Source organism: Corapipo altera, unplaced genomic scaffold, assembly GCF_003945725.1.
Source record: "Corapipo altera isolate COAL_440 unplaced genomic scaffold, ASM394572v1 52, whole genome shotgun sequence".
In the NCBI taxonomy this organism is placed as follows: domain Eukaryota; kingdom Metazoa; phylum Chordata; class Aves; order Passeriformes; family Pipridae; genus Corapipo; species Corapipo altera.
The window spans coordinates 4,081,189-4,101,540 of NW_020884930.1; the positions used below are offsets into that span (position 1 = coordinate 4,081,189).

The window sequence follows — 20,352 nt, forward strand, 5'->3', positions numbered from 1 at the left end:
TTGCATATGTAGAATAGAAGAGACTAAATTATTAAAACAGTGTTACTGCAACTAACATGTGAGTGAAACATGCACACAGTGGAAATTTACATCAAGTTCTTTTGCTGCAAAATCCAAAGGTGTGGCTGAATTACAATGCTAATTTAATGTTCATGGTTTAATCATGGAAGCATGGAATGGTTTGAGTTGGAAGGGACCTTGTAGATCATCTAGTTCCAATGTCCCCTACCTTGAGCAGGGGCATTCAACCAGGTAGCTCAAAGCTTCGTCCAACCTAGCCTTGAACACTTCCAGGGATGGGGCACTCACTGCTTCTCTGAAAACTTGTTTCAGTGTCTCACCCCTCTCATAGTGAAGAATTTCTTCCTAATATCTAATCTATACCTGCATCTTTCAGTTTAAAGCCATGAGTAATTTTTTTTCTTATGATAAAAAGGCTATAGTGCGGCAAATGGACTCACTCGGTGATGTGCTGGGGCTTTAGTTTTTATTTTCTTCATAGAAATGCCATAAGAAGAGTCTTTAGGCACCCACCTGTGTTTTTAGTACAGATACTGGCAAGTTCAAAGGTAGGCACTGAAAAGTCAAGGAATAAAGTTGTCTGCTCTAACATATATACCAGAATACAGAGTTTTATGTATTTTTATCATTTTAAGATAAGGTATGCTGCTCAGAAGCCCCTTCCTCTTTCAGGAGCTGTGTAAATATGGACAGTAAGACAGATCGATCAAGTTGTATGTGTCATAAATGAGGCAAGAGACCAGTGGAAGATCAGAAATGCATTTATGGTTGGGGTAATTGATGAAGACAAGAGTATATTTTCCTCTCTCAGCCACATGTTTTGGGTATGATCTTGGACAAGACATTCAAGTTTTGATTCATCAACATGCAGTCCTAGGTAACAGTCTTCCTTCTTTTGGGTTAGGAAAAGTGCAGAGATTTGATGAGGTAACGCATGGCAATAGTGTTACCCCATTCTTCTCTGAGGCCAGCATCCCATGCCATGATCAAATAGCAGCCTTAGTTGATACATGAATGTGATATGTTAGCGACCAATGATCCACAGAAACACACGTGCCTTCCTCACTTTCCACTCCAGGTGTTTACTCAGCTATAACCCACTGTATTGGGTCTGGTTAAGGTGGAGTTCATTTCCCCACAGTAGCCCTCATAGTGCTGTGCTTTGCATTGGTAGCTAGAAGGGTGTTGATAACACACCAGTGTTTTGGCTACTGCTGAACACAGCATCAGCACTGTAACATTCCTTTTGGGACGGGACCCAAGCTGACCCAAACTAACCAAAGGGATATTCCATACCATATGATGTCAGCTCAGATAAAAAAGCTAAGGAAAGGAGCAGGAAAGCAGGCATTCATTGTCTCCAATGAATGATAAGGAACCATTACACGTCGCTTTTTCCTGGGAAGTTGCCAGATATTGCTACTGATGGGAAGTAGATAATAAACCTTGTTATCTTTCGCTTTTCTTTTGCATGCACCAAGCTTTTGCTTTGCTTTTGCTTTAATAAACTGCCTTATCCCACCCCACAAGTTGTTTTCGATCTTACTGTCTTCCCTGTCCAGATGGGAAGGGGAGTGATAGAGTCGCTGGGTGGGCACCCGGCATCCAGCCAAGGTCAACCCACCACACCCACTCTAAGCTAATACATCAACCTATTCCAAGATTTACTGAGAACAAAGCCCTTTCAGTGTCCCCCATATTGGTGTGCACTTCCAAGATCTAAGCAATTCTATGGTGAAGATTTCAGTAATGCTTACTTCTACACATCTGCATGAATTTCTTTCAAAATGTGATAACCTAGGTTCAAATAATTCTTGGGAAATTACTGATTTTGCATATATAAATAGATAGGTGGAGATAGACCATATTACTATGCTCTTATTCTACTACCTTTGGTACCTGCTGTAAACTGTTTCCAAACTCTTCCTATTTACTTACTGAATGAAATATGTTCCCAGGTTCCTTGTCAACCTACAGACACTATGTATTTCTCTTTCCCATCCCTCCCTGGAGATGTGCTAATTGCTAGAAGTATTAATTTAGTTTTACAGAACCATTTTTTAGTTTCCTATTGAGATTTTTTGATCACAAAATGCCTGAGTCACAACCTATTCCTACCAGTGGGACATGCTACAACAGCTAGACCCAAGGGGTAACGCAGGAAAGTCCTGTCAAAGATGTACAACTGAGCATCCTCTGAGAAACTGTACACTATACTTACTAGTAGACTGTTAAGTACTGGACTTCTATAATACAAAGAACAAAAAAAGCAGTAACACCAAACGTACACTTAACAATTTATTAAAAAATCCCCAAAACAAACTAAAAAAGATGATGCCGTGGAAATGTTTTGATAATTTTGTCACACTGTATTGAGAGCACAGGCACTGAAAAGCAAAGTTTAATCAAAATGTGCCCCTTTTCCCTCATCTCTGCTTTTCAGCATGGATTTTCAGCACAAACTTCATATTCTTTCCAACAAAAAGGAAAAAGCCTGTGAAATTCAAGATTATGTTTTCAGTTCTCCTGAAATCTTGATTTTGGTAAAAATACTCAGTATTAATTTTTCCACAAGTAAAACTTCAGTTAAGAAAGTTATGGTAATCCTTCCAAATGCATTTTCTATCTATAAATATCCCAGAAAGCTGTTCCACTTCACAGTGAAACTTTGTCCATATGGAACATATGACTAGGAAGGCCTTGGTGAACTACTGAAATCCAGTGCTCTCCTAGGGAAGGCACATATATCATCCTGTTTTCTTTAAAACTGATTGTTTTCTATGATCAGTTGGAAAACAAGTTAGAGCTTTGGATTTGGGTTTTTTTGGGTTGTTTTTTATCTTCAGTGTTACCAGTAGGACATTACTCAAGAAGCTCAATCTCCTATTTTCTTAAGAAACTGCCTTCTATTTCCTGTTATGTTGCTCTGTGGACAATTTATACACAGTTACAGACTGGATATACATGGACTGTTGTCTTTCCCAAGTGTTAACTTGGGAAATTCGAAAAGAACCATATTTGTCTTAATTCATGTTCAACTGTGCTAAACAAGGCTCTTCTTGGTCACCCTAGTAGTTCTTTCAGCATTTCTTTCAATTCATCTTTCTTAAACATGGATGAGCAAAGCAGTACTGAGTACTTCAAATTCACTGTCCCCAGTGCCCTATTTAATGGCTGTATTATTTCTTATCACTACTTTAAATACATGCAAGGATAAAGGACAGTTTTTTCATGACCACAAGTGATCAACGGAAGCAAGGGGACTTTTCCTCTAAGATTTCCAGCTGATGAATTGACATCATCGGTTGTGAACTAGCTCGTCATCAGCATGTGTAGTTCTTTGATACTATTTTGATCATAGACAACCAACAAATTGTGAAGAAACATAATTAGCTTTTCCAGCATCTAAATGCTATTCATTCCAACTTCACACTTACGGATTGGATTTTGCTCCCAGTTACAAGGATAAGCCTCTGAAATAACTGCTTAATTCAGTAGTGTGATACCTGTCCCAAATTTCCACCACCAGAAAATCCAACCTTCCTACTCATGGTCTCTTGACTGTAGGAAGTGTTTCTTTTCAAACTAAAAATTACCTGAAAGGTAACTGAATAAAGCAAAAAACATAACATTGAACTCGGGTTTTAATTTCTCTTTGCATCAGTGACAGAAATAAGATGGGGAAGACAACCCCCTGTGGGGTACACTTTTTCTGCTTTTGTCATAGCCAAAATGTTTTATTCTCCCTCTCTGAAGAATACATGAAAGCACTTCCCTCTTTGTCCTTTTCATGATGATTACTCCTTAGAATTTGGTAATTTTTCTCTACACAAACACAATGGCTCATATTTCCTTCTTCCATCAAGCTATTTGGACAGAAGTTCTTCCATGGAATATATATGCTATGAGGTCTGTGGTTTTCCAAGTTGCCTATGAAGATACACGGAGCCACCTGTGTTACAGACATGAGTCTGATTTTCTTGTAACTCTACCAATCGTTTCCATCTGGTATTGTACTTAACAGGATGATTTTCTGAGACACTTCACACTATGAAGTATGTTAAGGATTGTACCTTCAGTTCTATTTGGTTTGCAATTTATTCAATGTTTCTCCCTGTGCAGTTCATTCTAGTTTGCAGAGTCCTCTTCTATTCCAGAAAAGACAGAGCGGACTGCAGTCTATCTTTTCTTCAGGGAATTTTCTTCAAGGATAACCCCACTAGTCATTTCACTCCACTTCTTTTCACTGTTCAATAGGCAAAATACCAGTGTACTAAACCTGAACATAAAGGAGAAGGCTGTGCCAAAAAAAGAACTGCATTCAGGTTTTGTTGTGCCTTCCACATGTATCAAAGGCAACATCATCGTTCACTGCAGACAGTGTAAAATATCTCTAAAAATACATGGATTTAAACTATTGTAGCTATTATTCATGAAGTAACTCAGTCTGCAGGCCTCATCTGACCTAAAGAGGCCACTGGATTGAAATCAAAACCGATTCTGAGAAGCTGAGGGAAACCTACACAGGAAGCGAATCCTTCTTGCACTTCCTAATCTGTTCAACCTGCATGTTTTACGGAATAAAGATTCTTCCTAGGTTCAGCTGAGGTGTAGCTTGGCTTTGCAATGTGTTCAACAGCAATACTGGCTTATGTCACTTGTTGGCCTGAGTTTAGCCACACACTTCAGTCCCTGCAGTGTGCTGTCCTGTCTTTGATGTGTAGTAGCTCAGTTTGTGCATGCAGCTGGATGATGAAGCAAATCAGGGCATTCATTCAATTCACAAAATGCCCAGCACATCTTTTACTTCAAGTTGGATCAAAATGGCACACAAACAGCTGCACCACTCAAGAGGATGGTATATTATACACTGTGACATGGTGAACAAGTAGAGAGAGGTAGGTGTTGCTAAAGGTCACTTTGCACCAATATATTAGACAATGCGAATAGAAACTTGAATTCAGTGTTATGTGCATTCCAATTGTTACAAAAGTCCCCGACAGTTGTAGCCTATTCCCAAACAATTTCTACACATGGCTCAAGAGTGAACTGAAAATTGTCTGGAGCAATTTTCCACAGGCAGTTTGCAAGCAGCTGCTTGGTTTTAGGGATAAAAGAGTTTAACAGTAGGTCTAGGTTATTCGATGCCAGCTGACCTCTGTCAGAAAGCAGTGCTACACTTGCTTTAACCTACAAGTGCAGACACAAATCACTGGTCCAAACTCAGACCCTTCACCTAGTAGAACAGAAGCCTGTAGAGATGATTCTTACACATACCCACTCAATGCCTGCAAAACTCCTAGGAGGCCTCACTTGCATTCTACTTTAACTTAAAACTTCTTCCAGCTCTCCAGTTTACAATGATCGAAGGTCTCTCAGGCCAGGTCTAAACTGACAGTTGCAGACTCATTCTTCCTGTGATGGGAACTGCCAAGGTGCAAGTAGGAGATTCACTGCCATAATACAGAGCATCATGGCCAAGTTAATTAGCGCTGCTACGAGACAGGTCAACACGAGCTCTACGCTCAGGAAGCTCAAAGCTGAGGGCTTTAATGCAGCCTGTGAGCTCAGACTTACTCAAAACAGTTTCAGTGAATCTGGGCACACCTCATCAGTATGCTGTAACCTTGAGCTGAAGGGACCATGTCTAATGCTGAGACACTGTTTCACTCCATATGCTAGTTCATTATCCAGCTCCTCTCTGTTTTGACTGCCAACAAATAATGATGTTTTTCAACACTTCTCCACTAGGAACTGAATGCACAAACAACGCATCATAAATGCCACCCAACATCTGCCAGGCAGTTACCATCTTCCCATGACTATCACCCAGGCTGAACCTGAGCAAGTGATTTACTGACAAGCTGTGTCACATCCTCTTACCTATCATACCCTAGATTATGCAAACCCCAAGTCTCATGAATTGCCCACAGGTATTTGGTTAAAATATCACAGGAAAATTATTTCTAACAATAAAAACACCATGCATTCTAAAATTACTGTTACCTTGTTAATGAAAAATCAAATATTGCAATCAGTATTGCTACAAATCTTACAGCAGATATGCTGATAATGATAAGATATTCACAGAAAATAAAAGAAGGAAAAGGCAGGCTTTTCCACCTTTCTTATTTAACAGACAGTCAAAATTCTTGAAAATAGTATTATTTAATATATGAGTTATTGTAGAACAGCATCAATAGCTTAGCAGAGAAAAATTCACACAGTCCCATGGTAAATAGGGTATCTATGTAGCTGGGATAATGACAAGGACCAGATTTTTCTACTTGAATTTCAAAGTATTTCAAAGATTAAGCAACATATTAGTGACTTGCCTTATATTGTTTGTAAATTTATTAACTGAAACCATGGTAAATTATTTGTTTTCCCACATTCCACTTATTGTAGAGCTCTTTGTTCACTTCATGGTGCTTTTCTGTACTGATTCAACTGCTATATGAATGAAAAATCTCAAAATAACTTTTAATTTGTGAATACTTTCAGTAGTACTTATTCTAATCAGCCTTTACCATCAAGTAAAAGTAAAAGCTATTTGCACGATATTTGAGACTTCTGTACCTGTAATTCAAATCAAGCAACTGCCTTTTCATATTTTCATTCTAGCAGTTTGAGCTTCCTAATATCATTTTGCTTCTGCCCTGTAACTTTTTTTCTCATCCAACACTTAAAAGCCTGCAAGTAATATGTAGAGCCTAGCAGACAATCTCATAAATAGTTCAAGACCCTGGAAACCACAATATACCCAGTTCCTAGCTTTCTTCCAAAATAAGGCATAATATAAGCAAAAGCTTCCACTGAAAAAAAATATTTTTAAAACAATTCAGTTACAGATATCCATGACAACATTCAATTAATGGACTGCATGACAGCAATCACAAAGGTGAACAAATTCATTACAAAAACCAGATGACTTCTATGGTCATAATTACACTGAACACGGAGATCTAACACATTCTTTTAAGGTCCTAAGGTGCAATGCCTGATGAACTACATAACGCACAGGCCACATCCTGAAGCATGAAATACAACCATCTCTTCAGTTAAACCTCTTGAATTGATCCAAGGTGATTCTATGTCTTTCTTCTGAGACCACTACCCCTGCAGTGCTCGCCAGACTCCCTGCTGCCTTTATTCCTGCTGGCCCAGACAGTAGCAGAAGGTTAACAGACCACCATCCTCCATGGCAGGACAATGGCTGGACAAAACTTAACTGCAATCAACAGAAAACTAGTGCTACATCTCATAGCATTGTAACTAAAGAAATGCAGTTACAACTATTAATTATGTCCAACTTGAACATTTATCAAGCACATCCTGAGAGATGCATCTGCACTGGGAATTTCATTCTTATGCCTTCTCCATTGCTTTGTTATGATGAAATGAGAGGAAATCATATTTGTAGTTCAGTGCCCAACGCTCCTTGCATTTATATTGATGTAATATTGCCTACAAATATAAGCACCCACACCACACGAAGAGAATGCATATATATGAACGCTGAATACATAGAAAAATTATGTCTAAGATTTTTTATAAATGGGTGTCTGAAGTTAGATTTACATATTCACATTGAGACGTAAGTACTGTGAAGTCCAGCTTTCACATATGAGCTAAGATTTTCAAAGCCTGGTGAAAGAATTTCTAAAAATGTTAAACTGCTCTGCCTCTGAATGTAATATACACATGCTTATGTGTGTCTATAGTGAAAATGTTATGTATTTTGTAAAGGATTGTAAGAGTTTTTTCTAGGTTGGTTTTTTTTTGACTGTAGAAATGAAAGTACACACACAAATATGTATCACTGTGAGAGCCGGTATGGACACCGGACACCTTACAGGAATTGCAAGTTCTTGAAATAACATCAGGCTGATATGCAATTCACCAACTGGAAACATGTCAAATTTCACTCTCATTTACACCAATTACAAATTTGTAGCAACTCCGCTGAGTGAAATGGTGATATTGTTGATGAGATTAAATAAGAGCAGACTATGAGCGTCCATTGGTATAAAAGTACTAAACAAGTGTAGTATGAACATACAGTAAAAGCAATATAATCAAACAAGGTCAAAGAAACTCAGCTTTTGCTGTGGAAGAGGAGATGAGATGCAAGGGTTTAGATACATCACCTTTCTCCTTAGCTTCTCTTTATGGTGTATGTACACATTCCCACAATGCCCTGGCTCTGCAGCTGTCCCTCCCTCCCATCCTTGCTCAGGCTGGGACTATGTCTGGACTATGACTATTATTTAGACTATGTCTAAATAATATCCACACAAACGTAAATACATATATAGATCTACCATCACCTTTTATGCTCTAAGCTAAGGCAATAAAATATAGCTTTACTGTTTTGGACTTAAAAAATACATGATCACAAACGGTATGTGCTTAAAATCCATCATCAGTCTCCACAGAACATATTTAAAAACATCCCATTGTCACAAAATGTGGATTAAATTAGTATAGCCAGACTAGGCTTCACTTCACAGCAGTGTTTTCCTCAGTTGCTCCTGCTTTAGTTTCCAAGAAGTGATTCCACTGGCATAAAATTAAAATCAAAAAGGAATCACTGACCAAAGGACCTAGTTCCCTTTTTGTAACACCAAAATTCATTCTTCATAAAAGAGACTACACATGGTATCAGTGGTATATCTCTGTGAAGTATGAAACTCAGATTCCAAAACTTGCCAACAGTCACACATAATAGCAAAAGGAAGGCTTTTTTTTTTACTTCTCTTTATTATGTGCTTAATAGTAGATTTTTATTAGAAAAATTCAAGAGAGTAAATGTAACGTTCCATATGCAAAAAAAACCCTCTGTACATTGGAACTGCTTATTTCTTGGGGTTTTCTTACACTGTAAATAAATAGTAGGAGAGATCTCTCCCCTTTTTGTCTCAGAGTAGTCAGTATTTGTTTATGTACTTTTCCTCTCCCTTTCTTTCCCACAGTAAATAGGTGACTGACATCAAATATGGAGGAAAAAAAGATGACTAATTAAAAAAATAGACTGGATCATTTTTATTCCATTGATATCAGTCCTGCTACACCTTTGCTTGTGACAAAGGAGAGCAATCTTGATGTAAATGCTGCCTTCTGGTCCTGTTGCCTTTTCTTCACAGAGAAGAATTTCACCTGTTTTGCATCAAATGGTGGAATTTTGAAATTTTCAGCACAAATTCAGTCCAAACACTTTTTACTCTTGCTGCTCTTGCTGTTGTTTCAGAAATTAAATCTGAAATTTTCATGCTGATAACAAGCATTTCCTGATCCAAAACAAAACAAAACAATCACATTTCACTTCAAAGTATGCAATGTATTTCAGAAGAAACTATCAAAATATAACACTTCCCTTTTTTTAAGCTGAAAATGAAGGCTGTTAGTGGCCAGTTTATTCTGAGTATGTAATGGCACTATTCAGGATAAGAAACTTGGAGGCACACTAACTGTAGAAACACAGAGAAGGCGAACAATAACAGAAAACAGAGAAAAGGTGAGGCAGTAGAGAGTAGAGACAATTTTTTTAGCAGTAGAGTAAGTGGAGATGGCAATCTGACACAAGAAAGGCTTCCCTCCAGAGACAGGGAGACAACAGGTCCAGGCTCCAGCTGGTAGCTGGGGGTGGGAACTCCAGGGATGCTTTTGCTGCCACTAGCCTCCAAGCTCTTCTCTGTCTCATCAGGACTACAGTGAGACCATAACCCTTGGCACTAGGATGAGGTATCTTTATTTTGGAAAAGTCACCAGTCTCCACACCAAGGAGTTTTAAGAAAGGGTTGACTTTACCTACAGAGTTTTATGTGTTAGTTCAGGTGGGCAGTTCTCTCTCCCCTCCTGAGCTGGTACAGCCAGCGTCTCAGTACTCCCACCCAGTCCCTTTTACCACCCCACTGCTCTGCAGATGTGATGCCAATGAGTACCACTTCCATCACTGAGTCATCATGCTCAGCCTACCACCTTGTGCTTTCAAAACAAAAAGAGAATGTATTTTCATTAATAATTTTTACTCCTTTCCAGGGGATGTGAGGAGCTTAGTTTACTCCAGAGAACCCCTGGGTTATGCCTGTATAAGCACCAGATCCTAAAGGATCAAGCTGGCAAGTCGGGAGATACAGAGCAGACAATAGGCAGACCTTTGAGTCTACAAATTGAAGGTTGAATGATTGGCAAACAACCTTTTCTCATGAAAAATTATGCTACAGCAACACAATAGTAATGGGAGCCAAAAGTATGTCTATTCCTGGTTTGTAGACCAGGTTTTAGTTATGCTATAATCCTCTCAGTATGCCTGCTTAGGATCCCACAATCACACGAGTCATGAACACTACCCACAAATCCTGCGGCTTCCATGCCGAGTAAGCGACACACCAGATGAAGAAAGATGGAAAATATACATGTGGAATTGTTCTGGGAACTTAAAGCACACATAACAGTAAACAAAGCAAATATGGTACAAAACCTGTTGCTATTTTCACAGCATTTGTGGAGCAAAGCTGCATAAATGCAGAAGGATGTATACTGCCTCACACCTTTCCACAGATTCCAGCAAATTAAGCACAGCAGCACAAACAGCAGCAGGGAGAAGGAAACGCTCTGCAGAGGAGCTGCCCTGCTTGCTGCTGCACTGCAGGTGTATGTTTGGGTATGTGAGTGAGAGATAAATAAAAAGTGTTAAAATTACTTTTGCTCATGCTTCTTTCACAGCCTTGGCTGTTATGGAGATCTGAATGGGGAGAGACTCCCTCAGTGCCATCCTCCCTCCTCCACGCACAGCCTAAGCCAGTTTGAGAAGGTTGCTGCTGTTGTTTCCTGTCCCATTTGGAGATAGGCATCACAAAGCCAGTGCCAGTTTGGTCTGGTAACTCAAAGACTGCCTCTGCTTCCCACTGAACGGGCAATGCCACTGTCAGATACCAGAGCACTTGCTTAAGTGGCACTACAGACAAATTTTGGCTGGTGGCAGGAGAGATGGCTGAAAGCCAGCTGACAGAGAAGAGCAGTATCAATCTCTGTGCTGAGGGAATCCTCTGAAAATGCTACTGAAGCAAACAGCAACTGCTAGTGGCACAGTGGCAAACAAGACACCTCTCCTGCTCTCATGGAGGAGAGGAAAAGGCAAACGGCTGAACTGAAGTGATCAACATGAACTTGAACTGTGGCACAGAGCAAACATGTGGCATGCCGTATGGAAACTCAGAACAAAACAGAAAGCTTGGAACAAAATGAAATTAAAAATCTGCTTTTATTTCAAATTACTCCACTAAACATCTAACTGAAAATTGTGTTGAAGTTGATACGACTTCGTGACATGTTGTTCCTTGAAGGCTGCCATTTTCCATCAAAAAAAAAAAGGTATGAAAAACGTTTCAATCTGGTTACCTTCTATCCAGCAAGGCTAGAAAACATTAAATTGTGAGCTAAAAAATAACATCACACCATTAGTCAGCAAGAGATAGCTGTTCAGCTAGCATCTATCATAATATTTTCAATAATCCATAGATACCAAATGCCTGGAAAGGAAGGATAGCAGTCACTCCAAGCATACATTTTGAACTTTAAATGCATTGGATAAGTTAATTTTTTTAAAGACAGGCCCTGTGCAGCCTCACTTTGTTCACTGTTTCTAGATATAACCTATCTCAAAAAGGCTGATCAAATGTCCATCTCCAAAACAAATGAGCCTGGAGCATTAGGGCATTCTTTATTCTGAGGAGTCATCTGTTGAACAGCCTTACTCTGAAGCATCCCTATAAAAGTACCTGAAAGTACCTAAGCTGTCAAATCTAGAGTTTATTGGATTAACGTATTTTAAGAAAGAAATTAAATTCTTTCTGTATAAGTTTTAATAAGTATTGGAATATAATCAGATCAAGAAGAATCAACAGGAGTTAAAATGAAGAATCTAGAGTATCTTTCCTATGAGAAAAGGCTGTGAGATCTGGGGCTGTTTACCCAGGAGATGACTAGGCTCAAGGGGGACCTGATCAATGTATATAAATACCTGAAGGGAGGACAGAGCCAGACTCTTCGCAGTGGTGCCCTGTCACAGGACTAGAGGCAATGGGCACAAACAGAAACACATTAAAAAAAAACCTTTTACTCTGAGGATGGTTAAACATAGGAAGAGAGGTTGTGGAGTTTCCATCTTTGGAGATACTTGAGAGCCATCTGAACTCTGTTCTGGACAATCAGCTCTTTGTGTCCCTGCTTGAGCAGGGTGGTTGGATGAAATTATCTCCTTTGATCCTTGCCAATCTTGTGATAAATGGATGAATTATTTCCAGTTACGCAAAACTATATAAGAACAAAAAACCAAGAAGTAATGCCAAAAAACCTGAAGTATTTCCATCTTTGTCAGGGCAGTATTGGACCATATCTGTCAACAGTACACCTATTTGTCCTATAATACACCTAAAGGCATAATGAGACTTGAGGGATCACTCCACTAAGCTCAGCTACCAAGCCTAACGCTAGTCCAAAATGCTTATACATAAAACTCACACACCTGCAACATTAAAGTATAAAACAGTATCCATACATTTTCAAACTCTCCCTCTCACATTCATTAAGTTCAGAGAAATAATTTCCATTGGCAAACTCTATAGCTATATCAGTGAATGACCAGAGTGGGAGCTGAAACAACCATCAGCAGAGCACAGGCAGAGCATAGTCTATTTTAGTTCTTGCTCTCTGTCCTCTACAGTATACTACAATCACAGAAACACCTACTAAGTTATGTAGTTTATTTGCCTGCCAGCATGAGATTCTTCCCCTTGATAATTTTTAACACTTGCTTTTGCCAAGTTAAGAGCAATGTGTCGCATCTAAACAAAATTAGCTTATTATGAGCCCCCACTGTATTTTGCAGTACCCAATGGATCATGATGCTGCATTGTATAACAGGGAAGGTGCCACATTGTTCAGACAACATGCCAGGCCAAAACTGTTGAGTCAGCAACATAACAGGGTCCCTCTCAGTGCTTGGCCCTAATACAAATACTCTTAGCCCCTTGCTAAAGCACAGTGTCCTCTCTCCTGCTCGAGGCACATCTGATCAGTCCTGGCATCTCACAGGTGTGACATGTCCAACCACCGTGCCACATGGTAGTAATTTGCAAGAAACAGACTACATTGCGGAAGAGCAGGAGGTAATTATTTGAGTCTCAGATGCAGCTTTACATCCCCCGGGTCTCTCCACTGATCCCACTGATCACCAGACTCTGTTGCCCTACAGAGGACTTCAATAAACAACTCTAACCATGGTCACCTGAAAGCATTCACAAGAAAAAAAAAAAAAGCAAGCCTAAAGGAGATGGCTGAAAAAGAAGTGACTGCGATGAAACAGCCATGGAGAAAATGCCAGAGAGCTGATACAATTATCCTCTTTCAAATGACCCAGTTACACAGGAGGAGTTGTCCCCAAGACGAGCTGCAGGGCTCCCATTTCCCACCAAAGGCATTTGGGTGAAACGCTTGTGGTGTCATCTACTGGGTAATAGTTTCCTTGCAAGGTTTTCTACAAAAATCTAAATCGCACATAAGCAGAGAGCTCATCTATTGAAACATTTTTCCATTTTATCTGCACTCAAAAGCTTTCAGCCGTGTTTCTAACTATCTCAGAGAATAAGCCAAGAAATCAGCCACACAAACTGCCCAAGATTAAGAAACATAGACCATTTCACAGCTATCTAAAACAAATAAAATACAAAATAATCCCTTACTTTCAACTTCACAGGAAGTTGAAAAGACCACTAAAACAGTTATATTAAAATAATGAGGCAGCACTAAAAAAATTGAGACATGATAAAAATAAAACCATTCACATAACCCTAGCTCATTCACCATAAGAATGTACATTGCAAACAACTTTTTTTTTCCCAGACACTTGCTATTTTCTGCGTATTTAAACACAGATGTGGGTCCTTAGCAACTGTAAAACAAAGTAATTTACTTAAATAACTGAGTATAGACTAAGGCACTTCATTTTATATATGTACTTTTTAAATACGGTGACTGCTTTATAATATTATTTAACACGTAGAGACAGAATCCTTATGTATGGATTTCAAAAATAAGTCACCTTTGCATTTAAGCAAAGAAATAGGGATTTGAGCCTGCTATGTAAGTATCTATATGAGCGTACATGTGCGCATGTGCATACTCTGTATACGTTACCTACATATGCAACAGGTAAGGACAGAAAAAGACATAAGGAAAGAAATTATTAACATGTTTAAAGTATTCCATTAATGTGAGAATAAATGCAGTTATACAATGTAAAGGTCTGTGTCATTCAGTGTTTCAAAAATTGTTATGAATGAGGAAGAGCATTTTGTTACAAATGGCCATATCTGAAATTAGAGACAATCAGGAAAATAAGGAAACTTCCTACAGTTCAGAAACATTGTGAAGCCACTTCACTGCAGTATTTCACTAGTATTTCCAAACACAGAGCACGAACTTGATAAAGTTACTCAAAACACTGCCTTCATAAAAGGTTTTACTGAATGAATTGTCAACAGCATTTGCAAAATTAAGTTTCTGAAGAGGAATAATACATTTTGTTAAAGTAGCTGGTCTGACTGGAAAAAAAAAAAAAGAGGTTTTTTTAAAGCAGACAAACTTTTCTTTTGAACTCTTACCTATCTGTTTCCTGTACTGGTCAACAGGAGTCCTTGATGTAGACGCATCTTTTCTACCCATTGTTTTCAATCCAAAAAATCACTGTATTAGAAAAAAACAACAACAACAAAAAACCACAAAAGCACAACATTATTCCTAAATAAATTACTAAGAAAATCTATTACTTATAATATCAGAAAAAATGGTAACAAGCAACATTTACGTGATTATACACAAAGACATAAGCCTTCCCAGAGTACAATGAGACATTGGAGTTAATCATCACTATTCTGAAGACTATTAGATAAATTCTAAACATACCTTTTTCTCCATTGCATGGATTATTAACATTACATAATGCCTGTTAGTTTGAATAAAAATAAAGAAAAAAGAAAGGATTTAAACTGATTGTACTGTAATTCCGCATTTGGTACCACTGAATTACATTCCTATATAATTTGTTTCTTTAGTAAACCAGGGAGTGAATGCAGTATTGTGAGCTGTTTCCATTATTGGCAAACATATTGACACTACACACAGGAGTCAGAGGCAGGACTAGGCATGTGTGCACCCACAGATGTAATTGCTCGGGAAACCCACCTGCAGACACATCCCTCCTGCCACCTTGAGCAAAAGGGAGGAACAGATACCTAAAACACAGCAACCCCACACTCTCCTACCTTCCTGCCATGGGGTCTAGATATCTGTGAATCAAAAGAAAGTGGATAACAAAAACTGACAGCTGGGTCTGTGTCCATTTTACACCTCTCAGCCATGGTATTGATAGTTTCAATCATCTTCAATGCATTTACATAACAACCATCCCAGCTCCTGAATGGGCTTCTCATGCACAGGGCAAGCAGGTGACAATAGGATTGCACAGAGAAGTGCACTCTGATCCATCCAAAGATGCTCTTTTTGGTACACTGATGCTCCCACACCACCCATGTATCTGAAAAAGCATCATCTGAATAGTGTTATAGCAAATTTCCAATGTACCTTATAACATGCAAAACCTTATGGTCTTGTATTCATCCCCTCACAAGGCTGCCACTCAAATGATACAGAAAGATCCTACAAACATGCTAATTTCACCTCTTTTTCCCTAATTAAGAAATAACTGGCTTTTGCAGTCGTACTTATTGCTCAAAACACTGAGACTGAACCAGCTGGACTGGGCTGAAGATATTACGCACCACAGTGATGATAAGCCCCACCATCTGACTGCCTCTATGACACTAAAGTCCCAACATCAATGCCTGCACTCACGAGAGGACTGACATCTTCCAAAAGCGTCAGATTTGTGGTTCAAGCGCTAAAGACGCACAGCAGCCAACCCCTGCCTTTTCCCAACCAGCCTTGGCGAGCACAATGCAAAGGGCAAACTTTGGCTGAATCACCCTGGATAGCCACAAACCATCTGCAGATTGTGCACATATGGCCTTAGAGTATCTGCAGGAGTTGTACTTTTCTGTTAGGCATAACCGGCTGTGTTATAGCAAGACAAGCTTCCCTAGTCTCTGCCAAGCCACGCTGTCTGGGAAGTGCAGCCCTTGAAGGCACTGAGATGCCAAATCATGAACCAAAAAGCATGCCACAGTACTGCTGAATAGGCTACTGTCAGCATCCCAAGCTTAAACATTCATTGTTATTTCCTTCATAGCTTCAAAAAAGGTTTAAAATATAGCTGCAGAAATGATTCGCCCAGTTATTTGTGCATTTTAAAACCACAAAGTTTATTATTTTGTATTTATCTATTCTATAGTAACTACTAGAATTTAATGAAAAGCAACAAATCCAGGTTCCTTAATTTCACGTGTGGGACACAGGGCATAGAATTAACTTAGATGCTCCAAAGTCAGCAACCTTTTTTATATGTATTCAGGAATAATAGCAAGGTACAGAAGACTGCTACTATTTTTTATTCTGAACTGAAAATTCAATTATAGTGTTCTAATGTTTCCATACATTACTTTGGTCGAATTCAGAGAATACTCCCTGTTTTATGTAAAACACATAAGCGGTGAACTGTAATCCACTGGGTTGGGTTTTTTTTCCTTCTATTACACTTCCCAGAAATTCTCTAGACTGAGCTGCATTTTGCAAATAACGTTCACATCATAATAATTAATAAAAGAACTATTTGAACTTTCAGCTAATTGAGGAGACTAGTTTTACACTGCAAAACTAGTTCTTGGCCTTTTTACACCACTGCTAGAGACTGTTTTGACTTGCCTTTTGCAATTTCAATAGTTACTAAAGTTTTGTAACAAAACATCAGCTGTGAAAGATGTTTGCAGTTTTAGCAATGCCAATAAAACACAAGAAGAAAACACAGGCAAAAATTATTTCTTAATGACTTATTTTTTTATGACTTAATATGAGCCACAGAGATAGTCGCATTTAATATGAGCCACAGAGATACTCGCTCTACATGGATCAGTGTCACCGACTCCCATATTTAGAACCTCAACTCTTTGTTCTTCAAAGGGATGCAGTAATCATCATTCATTTCCACTGCTTTGATGGTTAGATAGCAAACGCCCAAGAAACCCATGGAGACATTGGCACACGCAGCCCGATGTCTAATAAGACAGCTATTTGCATAAAAGATCAGCCACAATTTAGAATGTGTTGTGATAGATGTGGAAAGGGAATAACGGATCTATATTAGCATGTATAAAACTGAGATTGTTTTCACAATTTAATTCCTTGGGGACTATGGCTCATCACCTTCTCTTGTAAAGAATCCCGTATTCCCTGAGGAAGCAACTTGCCATGAGCCAGACTTAAGCTAAAATATGGATTAATAAGAGGTAATATTTATTATTTATGAACCTTGCTGTAGGAGTGGTTTTCAGTGTAACGTTCTGATCATTTTTACATAAAGGAAAAGCCTGAAACCTTTATGAGTCACAAAACTAATTCTCCCCATTTAAAATAGCAGTGGTCACCCTAGAATAATAGGTCATCTTCACTGTAAATGAGATTTGCACTCGAGTCTCTGGCCATTTTGCTGTCTCTGACGTCAGCAAGGGGAGGATCTGGCTTCTCCTGAATTTCTTCACCAACCAAAGGGATAGGTAGCCTGCCATGCTGCATGCATCCCAAGCAGCCTTCAACTCCCTGAAATTTTAATGACTTCATAGCAATTTTAAAAAACACATAAGGAGCTTGCCACTGATCCTTTTACTGGCAACTAAAAATACTTCAAGAGTAATTTCAGACAATACGAAGGCAGCGTGAGCTGCCCTCAACTTTCAAGCTTTTATATAAGATGGTTTTAAGAAAACAAAGTGAGGCCCAAACGAATGATTTTTTTTTGTTTATTTCTGCTTCAGAGATACTACAAGATTAAAAGACATCTTTGTTTTTGTGGTACCCTTTACTCTTTTTTCACCCCCTTTCACTTTCCCTCTAGAATTCACCTTTAAAGGTTTATACTCTCAGAGAAATACATGATTTTATTTTTCTCTTCTTTTATTCCTAAGCAGTGGCTGAAAATAATTAAAACACATAATAGCTTGCCTACTATCACTTTCAACTACCAATAGTATTTTGTGCGATAAAAACTAATTTTGAATGTCCATTCAAGGTCTGGCTACGGGAGTGTTTGAATCCCAGCTCACTATTCTTGATATATACATAGTATTTTGTATATTAAAAAAAAAAAAAAAGAAAATGAAGCAGCATTTCCTTAACGAAATAGAAAACTTATAATGAATGATTGTAAAAATACTAATAAAAATAAGAATAGGAACTATATAGCACAAAGATTGCATTTTGAACATCATTGGTGCAATACAAATGATTAATAACAGTGATAAAGCTTAAAATGTGAACCAGTGAACACTCAAAAGACATACATATGTTCATGCACACAAACTTTCTTACCAGTGATATTTGATAATATGTCTGTATTCTTCAACAGTAAGTTACCTAACAGACGGCACATAAAAGAAATAATCAATGAAATGAGTGGTTCTGTAGCTGAAGTATTACTAGACAGTTGAGAGAAAAGCAAGTAAAACTTCGGGATAGAAAAGAACCACTACAAATGTAACACTATTGTACCAAGTCTTCAGCATCTCTATATGTGCTCATTTTTAATCGCAAATAGCTATCTACCTTAAAAATAATTCCTTTTTTGTTTGTTTTGTTGGATGCAATGCAGGTTCATAATCTGAACATTTTGGGTATTTTGGAAATAACTGCTGTTGGTTATTTTAATTGACTTTTTTTGGTATACTGCTGAAGTATAACAGTTAAGGTCTATCTGTATTGCAGTGGAAGAAGCCTGCAATTAGAACTGTAAGAACAATGCAGTTGAATTCTTCAACCATACTTCAGCCAAGAGAAAGAATTTAGAAATCTTTACCACCATTATTTAAAAAAACCTTGCACAAATAAAAAAATTGGAAAATAAAATAAATTCATGTTTTATTGATAAGTCTTACAGCAGTCTTCACCATTCCTCTGGAAAGTCTCTTTCAAAGGATGAGACTGTTATTTCAAAGGAAAGAGTACCCTGCCCATGTTGCTTCTTGCAGAATCTACTTTTGCTTTATTTCAGGATTTATTTATTTTTCTTTTAATAAAAGGAATTTGACATTTCTTAATTTAATCTTGAAAGCAGCAGAGGTGATTTAAATTCAATTAAATTTGAGAAAATTAATCAAAAAATCAGGATCCGTAACTCCAGCTGGAAGAGATATTAAAATAATCTTAACTTTCTACACAAGGACAACAAACGCTGTACCACATCCCAAGATTCAAATCATAAAGGAACTACAACTTTTATTCTGACATATATCAGGCTGTTTCACAGCTTCACGTAAGCATTAGGAACAAAACATATATTGTTACTTCCACTAAGTGCCCTTTGCACTCTAGGGAAAGCAGCTCGCTCTGTTGTTTGATAGCTATACAGTACATACAAACCCCATGAAATTAGCTCTGCACTTTTTTAAAGAAAGTAATACACAGGTAATAGTTCATATGAATTTTCAGTGTATTCTCCTGAATGTTTCAAAATCTTAAGGCAATATATTATGAAAAACAAATTGCATCAACAGCCCTGATTAGTTCCACTAAATTTCAGGAACATGAGACACACAAGTTATGCAGGAGGCCACCTCTGCTCCCTTTATAATGGCTGAAGACAGATATGTAATGGTAAGGAATGCAAACCAACTCCAGCAATATTGCTTTCTTGTTATGTTCCTAAACCTCTTCAGGGTGCCTAAAATTTGGTGGGAATATTTAGGCCTAAATATTTGCATTTGCTCCTTTACCGAAAATCTACATACTTTTGCTAAATGTTTTTAAACATCTGAAGAGTTGAAAAGATTATCATTAACTTTACTCACAGCCAGGAACAAAGTTGCAAAACCTGAACAAGATTTTTTAAAAAGACTTTGTATTTATGTAAAATTGCTTTCTGGAGTGGGTTTCTGTGGCTGGGTTTTGGTAGCGGTGGGGGGGAGGGGCTACAGGGGTGGATTCTGTTGGAAGTTGCTAGAAGCTTCCCCTGTCCTTTGGAGTCAATGTCAGATGGCTCCAGGATGGACTTCCTGCCGCTGGCCAAGGCTAAGCCAACAAGAACTAATAGTAACACCTCTGTGACAACATATTTAAGAACAAAAGATTGTTGTGCAGAAGAAATTCCAGCCAGGGAAGAGTGGA

The 20,352-nt window shown here is 38.3% G+C and overlaps 1 protein-coding gene across 2 annotated transcripts in view; it reads right to left on the bottom strand.

The window, feature by feature from the left end:
- Positions 1-20,352, bottom strand: part of TRIQK (triple QxxK/R motif containing) — a 61,318-nt gene that overhangs the window by 27,925 nt on the left and 13,041 nt on the right. The window contains exon 2 of one of the 2 annotated variants that reach the window (XM_027659154.1): positions 14,688-14,769. In XM_027659154.1, the coding sequence (XP_027514955.1) occupies positions 14,688-14,748 (61 nt within the window). In that variant the 5' untranslated portion in view covers positions 14,749-14,769. Of the gene's footprint in view, positions 1-14,687; positions 14,773-20,352 lie in introns of both variants that reach the window. The other variant, XM_027659153.1, reaches the window with a different exon arrangement.